Below are 9656 nucleotides of genomic sequence, written 5' to 3' on the forward strand. Positions count from 1 at the left end.
GAAGGGAGGGAGGGGGAATGGTGGTGCAATGGGGGGGGAAAGGGAGGGAGGGGAGAGGGGGCAATGGGGGGGAAGGAGGGGGGATGGTGAGGCAAGGGGAGTAGAGAAGGGAGGAAGGCATTTTTAGCCTCCATGCCCTCTATACCTGGGCTTCCTCATTGGGCCTTAAACCTTTTCCTCCTATGCCTTGGCAGAAGCCAGCCCTATATGTGAGGGTAGTAGGCAGTCCCAAATACTGTATGTCCTTCTCTCCACCTGTTAACATGCCCCATTGATGGTTCATGACTTCAGACTTTGAAGATGTGATGAATTTACTGTTGAAATACTAATGCCTCCCAGACAGCTATCCTTTAATAGTAATAAAAAATAGTAAATAAATAAATATTAATAAATAAATTCTTTAATATTAATAAAATAAAGAATTTTTGAAAAGAAGAAAAAATGCTATTGCACCAAGGAGAGGGAATACCTTACACCTAAAACCCATAAGCCAGGAATTCTTAACCTGGTGTCAGTGAACTTTAAAAAAAAATTAATAACTTTATTTCTTATTTTTCTTTTTCAATTTTCAATTTTTTAACCTTTTTAATTACATTTCAGTATAATTGGCTTTCTTTTAATCCTATGTTTTTTAGTTTATCATTATTCTGAGAAGGGGTCCATAGACTCCACCAGACTGTCATAGGAGGCCAAGACTCAAAACACATTTAAAAGTCCCTACTTAAGCCATTAATGACTATTAATACCTTGGGAGGGGCACAGAAAGTGGGATTAGGACCAAGACCTGAGGGCCCAGTCTTATTGGGAGTAGGACCCTTTCTCTGCTTCTCCTTGGCCCAGAGAGAATTGTTTATTTCCTCTCCTTCCTGATTTTTTTTCCTCCTTCTGCTGTCACTAAAACAGCAAGAACACCAGCTTTGCCTCAGAAGCCAGAAGGCCTGGCCTCTAGTTCCCATTTCCTGTTTACTAGTTTGTGACTTCCGGAGAAACAAGTGCTTTCTCTATAGAAAAAGCTCAGGGTGCAGATTTGGCCCTAGTCGGTCCCATGGGGTGGCCCCTATATGCTCAAGTCCCACAGATTGTGGGTGTGGGTTCTGACTAACCCCACCAGAGTGCATATAAAACAAGGTCAGTAACCCCTGCCTCGCCTCCCTCAATAGGGCGATTGTGAGAATAAAATAATGAGAATCACAAAGTATTATGTAAAGAGTTATGAACACACACCACACACACACACACACACACACGTGTGTGTTTTACCTTCTCTGGTGCCTGAGGACCTCCACAGTCAGCCTTGGAACCCCTCCCTACATTGCTCCCTAGTCTAAAGAGGTTGCCATGTATGGTCTTAGAATTTGGGTTGCCTTGGATGTCCCCTGGCAGATTGGTTATTGTTAGTCATTCTCTGGGGATTATGGGCTCCCTATCCAGCACCAGAACTGCCCCAATGAGATGTTCAGCTTGGGGTGAAGTATGGAAGGGGATGTGTGTGTGAGTGTGTGTGTAGGGAATCTCCCCTTCTGCCATGGGAGAGATGCTTGACTTATGAACATGGGCTCTCTGCATGTTGGTGCGTTACAGACTGACCTTCATTCCCCTCCTGTACATAGCCACTTCTCAACAACACCAACCTCCAGAAGACTGAGATCAGCAGTTCTGAGCTGTACCGGAAGCCAGTGGACCCTGCCAATTGGTTTGGCATCCGCAAGGACGTCTCGAACCTTGGTTACATCCAGGTGGGTGAGGCTGGAGGATGGCTCAGGTGCCATCTCCAGGACAAGCCTTCAAAGGAGGAGGGGCAGCACTGACCTCTGAGTTAGGAAGATCTTTGTTTGTCCCTCCCCCATCACTGAGACCAGAGGTCATGTGGTCAAATCCTCAAATCTAGCAGCAGAGAAGAGACCTTCCATACATGGAAGGAAAGCTACTGTTTTCCAAGCTGGGTGACCTTGGGCAAGAAGATTAGCCCAGTGAGCTTCAGAAAGAGTATCTGGAGCCAAAAGATCTGTGTTCAAATGCTGACGACTATTTGCTCTGTGTAAATCTTGGCCTCAGTTTCCTCACCAGTAAAATGGGGAGACTGGACTGGCTGATCTCATGTTCCTCATCTGTAAGATGTGGTCAATGCTATCTCCTCTGCCACGGCGGTGTAGGGGACAAGTGCTGGGCCTGGAGTCAGGAAGAACTGAGTTCAAAACCAGCCTTGGGCACTCACTAGCGGTGTGACTACCTCCACCTCAGTTTCCTCATCTGTAAGATGGGCACAATAATAGCATCTACCCCTCAGGGTTGTTGTGAGAATCCAATGAGATCATAATCACCTTAGCACAGTGCCCAGCACACAGTAAGCATTATATAAATGTTAGCTGTTATTGTCATTAAAACTAATAATAACAAAAGTAATTGCTGGCAGGGCAAGGTTTTGCCAAGCTCTTTACTATATTGGCTCATCTGATCTTCACAATAACCCTGTGAAGAGGTTCTATGATTACCCCCATTTTACAGGTGGGAATGTTGAGGCTGAGAGCTGGTTGTGAGGTTCTAATTAAATGACTGGACAGAGGTGAAAGTACTTTGAAAAGCTGCAGGGGCTTTCCAGAGAACAGGTGTTATTACTGTTACTAATTGACCTAAGCCTGAGGCACTGGCCAGAGGCAGGCATGACAGGGCCCCACACCCAAGCTGGCCGAACTGACCAAGGCCCCTTGTCTCCAGAACCACCTGCTGATCCTCCTCTTACTGGTGTTCGAGGCCATTGTGTACCGGCGCCAGGAGTATTACAGAAAACAGTACCAGGTGGCCCTGCCCCCTGCCCAGATCGTCTGCCCTGAAGGCACCCGCCACCACCTGGACCAGGGCCTTCTGAGCTGTGCCAAGTACTTCATCAACTTCTTCTTCTATAAGTTTGGCCTGGAGGTGAGTGGGCTTGAGAGTACTGGCTATGGATGGTTCAAGGGCTCGTGCTGGGGCAAGGCAGATGCCAAGAAGCCCCCGTGGTGTGCTCCCAGAGTTCCCCCAGGCCCAAGGCTGAGGGGGCCGTGGGGCAGTAGGCTGGCTGGATCTGGCTTCCCTTGATAAGCTGGGAAGGCCTTGTCCGTGGATGTCTAGCCTCTCTCCCAGGCTGCCTCTGATTTCCATCCCCTGGGCTTTGAAATGCTCTCGGTGACGCTCCACACTCCTAGTGTTCTGTCCGATCACAGCAACGGAACCCCAGAGGCCAGCAAGCAAGGACAGGGAAGTTTGGGGTTCTGTAGCCCTGGGCCCTGGTTTCTTTTAAACCCACCTTGATTCAGCTTAGGACTTAGGGAATCAATGAAGAGATAAGGAAGGGGGAGGGACAGAAAATAGATTTTTAATTGGAAAAAAAATTAAATTTTTTTATAAAAGGGTCTAGGACTAAGGGAGACAAGTGCTGACCTGCTGAGTCCATGCCAGGTTCAGTGCCCATCCTTGTGCCCCTGGATGCTGTGTCCGTCCCTCCTCCTCCATCCCTAGCAGCCTCATTTCCCCTGCCTCCAGATCTGCTTCCTGATGACGGTAAATGTGATTGGCCAGCGCATGAACTTCATGGTGATCCTACATGGCTGTTGGCTGGTTGCCATCCTCACTCGCCGCCGCCGTGAGGCCATTGCCCGCCTCTGGCCCAACTACTGCCTCTTCCTGGCCTTCTTCCTGCTCTACCAGTACCTGCTGTGTGTGGGCATCCCCCCTGCCCTCTGCATCGGTGAGGGCTGTGTGTGTGTCAAGGAGCGACAGAGGCAGGGAAGGGCTATTGTAAAACTCCTCTTTCCTTAAGGGCAGGAGTTGGGCAAGAAAGGGGGTAAAGGCAGCATGAAGGTGGGATGGCCTCTGGAAGACAAAGAGAAGGAGCCCCAGGGCTGAGGGAGGCTCTGGCGAATGGTCCAACTTGAGACATGTACCTTGCCTTTAGACTACCCATGGCGCTGGAGCAATGCCATTCCCATGAATTCTGCCCTCATCAAGTGGCTGTACCTGCCCGACTTCTTCATGCGTCCCAACTCTACCAACCTCATCAGTGAGTGGCTGTGCACCCTTGCCCTGACAGCCTCCCCTCCTCCCCACAGCTGGGATGCCCCATGCCCAAGGAGAGAAAGGGGTGTGGTAGCAGACAGAGCTCCAAAATGGAAGACCTAGATTCATTAGTGTTATTATTAGTTATTATTAATAATAAAGGCAGCTGGGTGGCTCAGTGGACAGAGCACTGGGCTGGGAATCAAGAAGACTCATCTTCAGGAGTTCAAATCTGGTCTCAGACACTTCCTAGCTGGGTGACCCTAGTTTCCTCATCTGTAAAATGTGGGATTTGGACTTGACGGCCTCTATGCTTCCTTTTAACTCCAAATCTAGAATGAAACAATATCAGTAGAGTGACAGCAGCCCTCAACTCCCTGCTGTCCCATTGGAGTGTCATGTGGGGCTCTTCACCTGTGGTGAGCCGTCTCCTACCTGACGACCAACTTGGCTCAGTTCCAAGGGCCTCTTCACTAGGTTGACCACAGGGCCATCATTAGTCACACTGGAGCTATGTATGATTCAGGGCTGTGGAGAGAGCATCCACACTGTTGGAAGCATGATTCCTTCCAGTGATGACATATTATCATTATTATAATGATAACACAATAGTATGTTATATAACATTATAATATGTATAATAATATAAAAACAATGATATAATATAATTAATATAATAACAATATTATAGCCCCTTCTATAGCACTTGGCAGTTTACAAAATGCTTTCTTTAATAACAAGTTGGGTGGGGTAGGAAGTACACGTCTCCCAGGCAGCTGATGTTCTAAGCCCAGCTCTGACGTTCCCTAGATGTGGACCTCGGGTAAGACACTTCTCTCTCTGACTGAGGCTCTTTCCTCAGTAATTTCTGTGTTGCTGACCTCACCAAGTCAGGTTGTTGGGGTTACACATTCTTTAATCTTCATAGTGAAATCATACTTCACACTGGTAATTTAGTAGGCTTTGGATGGTCTATTTTTCCAAGTCTAGCCTTGATTATAGCCCATAGTTTTCTTTTTTAAATCTAACTCTCTTTTTCTCAATGATCAAAAATTCATTTTTTCTCTCTCCCATCTCCCTGCATTGGGAACCCCCGCCGCAAACCATTATAGCAAATATGCACAGTCAAACAAAAGAGATTTCCACATTGTCCATGCCCAGTCACGTGTGCCTCACCCCGCGCCTTGTGTCCATCATCTCTGTGGCGGGTGGCATGTTCTACCGTCAGTCTTCTGAAATCACTGAATTCCTCAGAGCTCTTAAGGCTTTCAAAATTGAGCTCAGAGGGTCAGAGATTATGGATGTTTAGCTCCAAAATATACCCTTCAAATTTCAAGGGTTATTATTCCCAGCCATTTGGGTACCCGGATTTCACTGTTTTGTTTTTGTGAAGAAAACAGTGTGCTGATTTAGATAATCTGCCTAATATATAAGCTTTAATTGCCTTATACAATTATTAAAATTATGGATTAACAAGTCACATTTTCTATCTTGAGCTGGCAGAGAATTTTTCATTCCTACATTTATACACACATACACATGTACACAATACATATACACATTCTCACATGCACATACACACATACATATACATGTACAAATATATACACATACTCTGTCACACACACACATACATGGTCATGGGTCCACATAAACTAAGAGTCCAGAGGTTAGGATTACAAGCAGGGCCAGAGAGTATTCTGGCCTCCTTCCATGCACTCTGCCTTTCTAATCCCTTTCTCGCTGGGTCCCTATCGTGCCTGTGTCCTCACAGGCATACCTGAGGTCCAAAGGGGACTAACGGGTTTCTCCTCCCTGGGTCCCTTGCACAGGGTGATGAGAGGTTGAGCTGAGCCAGGGCATCCTGCTTTGTGGAAGGTCAAGGTTAGGGTTGGGTGACAGCCCCCTGCCCCCCACAGCCCCCAGGAAGCCTCCCTCCTGCCCCCAACTGGTCCCCTATTCTGTTGCCTCCCTTCCCTGTCTGCCCCACAGGCGACTTCCTTCTGCTACTGACTGCCTCCCAGCAGTGGCTGGTGTTTGTGGCTGAGCGGACCGACGAGTGGCAACACACAGCAGGACTCAACACTGACCACCTGGAGCCGCTGCGTGGGGAGCCGAACCCTGTGCCCAACTTTATCAACTGCAGGTGGGCCAGCGTGCCAGCCTGGGGGCAGAAGGGCAGCTGAGGAATGGGAAAATCACAGGCCACCCAGGCTGGCTAATCAGCCATGAGAACCTGGTCAACATGTAACCCTTCTAAACCTCAGTCTTCTCATCTGTAAAATGGGGCACATGATACCTTGCTGCTGAAATCAGGAGGTAGTGAGTTTCTCATCACTATAGACCTTCAAGTGGTCTGAATGACTGGTTTTAAGGGATGCCATGGAGGAGAGCCCTGCTTTCAGCTTGATAATTTCTGAGGTCCCTTTGGACTTTGAGATGCTAATAAAATAATTCTATGACTCTTCCCCATCCCCACTACTTTGGGGGGAAAGCTGCCCCAATTTGTGGCCAGGTCTCAGTGATGGGCAAGTTACAGAGCCTGTCCAGCACATTTGTCTGGTGCCAGAGCTAGGGGATGGTCCCTCCAAGGCTGACCCTTCCCCTTCTCCCGGCTCCACCCCGTAGGTCCTACCTGGACATGCTGAAAGTAGCCGTGTTCCGCTACCTCTTCTGGATGGTGCTGGTGGTGGTGTTCATCACGGGCGCCACCCGCATCAGCATCTTTGGCCTGGGCTACCTGCTTGCCTGTTTCTACTTGCTGCTCTTTGGGACCTCCCTGCTGCAGAAAAGTACCAAGGCACAGCTGGTGCTGTGGGACTGCCTTATTCTGTACAACGTCACCGTCATCATCTCCAAAAACATGCTTTCGGTGAGCCCCTCGAGCCCGGGGGTCAGGGCCTGTCCGGCTGCCACTGCTGCCCACCCCAGCCACCCACTGCCTGAGGCCTCCTGCTGCCCCTCCTAGGACGAGCCCTCGGCCTCTGAAGGCCTCATTCCCCTTCCTCTCTCTCTTGTAGCTCCTCTCCTGTGTCTTCGTGCAGCAAATGCAGAATAACTTCTGTTGGGTCATTCAAGTCTTCAGCCTGGTGTGCACCGTCAAAGGCTACTATGATCGTGAGTAAAGAGAGGGGAGGATGGGGGTGGGGGCGATGGTGCTAACTGGTATTTATATAAAGCTTGCAAAGCACTTTGAAATGTTCTCTCATTTGGAAAAGAGGGTAAGAAGAGGGAACTGGAGTCCTGGTGTTTGTGGGTTGGGGAGAAGCCAGGAGCCCTCCCCAGGTTTCCAGAGACATACAGGTGGAAAGACTCCAACTGGTAACCCAGAGGGCCCTCAGGAAGCTCTCACACATCATTGTGGCTGTTAGATTTGTGGGTGACCAGGAGAAAAGGGGAGATGTGTAAGTGAATGAAATGGGAGACTCCTGGGTGTGTGTGTGTGTGTGTGTGTGTGTGTGTGTGTGTGTGTGTGTGTGTGTGTGTGTGTGTGTGTGTGTGTGTGTGTGTTGGGGATAGCCGGGGAATTTCCTTTGCTAGGGCTGGATAATCTGAGTGCTGGGATCCTATCTCTTTAGCCAAAGACATGAGCAAGGACCAGGACTGTATACTGCCCGTGGAGGAGGCTGGCATCATCTGGGACAGCATTTGCTTCTTCTTCCTCCTTCTGCAGCGACGCATCTTCCTTAGTTACTATTTCCTGCATGTCATGGTTGACCTTAAGGCCACCGCGCTCCAGGCTTCCAGGTGTGGAGAAAGGAAAGCAAAGGGAGGGGGATATTCCTAAGATGTCTGTGACTTTTGCCCTCAGTGAGATTCTGTTTGTAAGGTTGGCATTCCAAAGGCTGTTGCCTCCTTTGTTCCTTCTGGGCATTGTTAGGGAAGTTTGGGTAAGATGCCCAGTGGGTAATGGTGCCTTGATTATTGATTTGTTGTTCAACCAACTGAGTCAATCAATCCACAATCAACAAGGATTTGAGTCTTTATCTTATAACATGAGATTCCACATCATTATACTTTTTTCTATCCAAAATTGAACTTTTTGCTAAACAGCTGCGTAAAAGATATTAATACATTACATTGAAACGTGACATACAATTTCAAGCAAGATTTAAAGAAATACAAACATTTAAGTACAATACTAAATTTGAACTGTTCTCAAATGCTACTTAATTTGAAACAGCACATGTAATGGAAAGAACACTGAATAGAAGTCAAGAGACCTGTGCTGGAGATCAGCGACTTGGGTGACCTTGGGCAGGGTACTTCCATGGTCTTTAAAATGTGTGTTCTGGGCGAGATGATCTCTGAGGTCCCATCCAGCTATGATTCCGTGACCTTGATTTTCTTCCAGATTTGAGTTAAATACAACTTACTTACTGTGGACCTTTCTTTGTGACCCTAACACTTCACCATGTATTAAAACCTTGTAGTGTCTTTTCTGCTCCAGGCTCCACCTCCTGCCCCAATCCAGGATCCAGGACCCTTATTGCCTAACTCTGCCCCCCATTCCTAACTGGCTCCTGGCTAGAGGCAAAGCCAAAGCACTCGTGATTTTTGCCTCTTTCTCTGTCCATTTCCAGAAGAAAGAGAATGATCCCTAGAGTGTGACTTTCTTGTGACGCCCCACCCAGTCAGTGTTTCCTCTGCCAGACCTGCATCTCTTCCTTAGCCCCCTACTCTTTTAAACTAATAGAATCACACACATTCTCTTGAACTGAAAGGGACCTCAGGGCTCTTGATCCAGTCCCCTCATTTTACAGATAAGGAAACTAAAGCCAGGAGAGATTAAGTAGTTTATCCAAAGTCACACAGTCACTGAATTAATGCTGCTTTACATTGAATGTTTCCGGTAATTTTTGTTTGCCACCAAACCTGCACTTGGATTTTATTTGTTATATTATGTACATATCATATAAAGTATATCCAATATATAATGTTACATTGGATATTTGCTATAATTTTTTTGATGCTGGATATAACATTGTATAAAATATTTGATTAGTACAAGATATAAGAACACTGAAGATTCTGCATGGTTGAATAGATACAAATAGAGATTTCTCCACAGAGACCAAGGGGATCAGGCAGGGATAGACTGAGAGCAGATTAGTTCCCCTTTCTCACTGCTGAGAGTTCAGAACGCTCCCAGAGTCCCCAGAAATTCCAGGTTGTGGCTTCCCTTCCCTTGCCCCATAGTGAGCTATGCTTGAAGCTGCTGCAGATTTGGGGGCATCTCCCTTGATGTCACCTACCCTGAAGGTGGGTAGGGCAGTGTCTGTCTGTAAGGGGTCAGTCCAAGGGCAGTTGGTAGGTGACTCTGGAAGATAATTCTCTCTGAGCTCTGTCTCTAGCTTCCACCTAGAATCTGGAATTTCTGAGAGCTAGGGGATTAAGGGTAAGCTGATTTGATTTGGCATGCTAACTCCACTGTGCTCATTACTATGCTGGGCTCTGTAGAGGTACAGAGACATGGAAGACTTGATCCCTGCCTTTAGGGGCATTATAGATGGATGGATGGATGGATGGATAGATAGATAGATAGATAGATAGATAGATAGATAGATAGATAGATACAGAAAGAAAGAAAGAAAGAAAGAAAGAAAGAAAGAAAGAAAGAAAGA

The 9656-nt window shown here is 47.4% G+C and overlaps 2 protein-coding genes across 2 annotated transcripts in view; one reads left to right on the forward strand and one right to left on the reverse strand.

Annotated features, from left to right (window-relative positions):
- TRAPPC2L (trafficking protein particle complex subunit 2L) overlaps nt 1–9656 on the reverse strand; it is a 423767-nt gene that overhangs the window by 286682 nt on the left and 127429 nt on the right. The window lies entirely within an intron of this gene.
- PIEZO1 (piezo type mechanosensitive ion channel component 1 (Er blood group)) overlaps nt 1–9656 on the forward strand; it is a 174163-nt gene that overhangs the window by 137922 nt on the left and 26585 nt on the right. Inside the window, exons 20-27 of the mRNA XM_069085562.1 lie at nt 1611–1736; nt 2716–2916; nt 3520–3724; nt 3932–4036; nt 6025–6178; nt 6661–6904; nt 7053–7149; nt 7611–7779. Of these exons, the coding sequence (XP_068941663.1) occupies nt 1611–1736; nt 2716–2916; nt 3520–3724; nt 3932–4036; nt 6025–6178; nt 6661–6904; nt 7053–7149; nt 7611–7779 (1301 nt within the window). The remainder of the gene's footprint in view (nt 1–1610; nt 1737–2715; nt 2917–3519; nt 3725–3931; nt 4037–6024; nt 6179–6660; nt 6905–7052; nt 7150–7610; nt 7780–9656) is intronic.

Source organism: Petaurus breviceps, unplaced genomic scaffold (assembly GCF_028583685.1).
Source record: "Petaurus breviceps papuanus isolate PSGF00001 unplaced genomic scaffold, PetGlider_PUasm1.0 176, whole genome shotgun sequence".
Taxonomy (NCBI): Eukaryota; Metazoa; Chordata; class Mammalia; order Diprotodontia; family Petauridae; genus Petaurus; species Petaurus breviceps.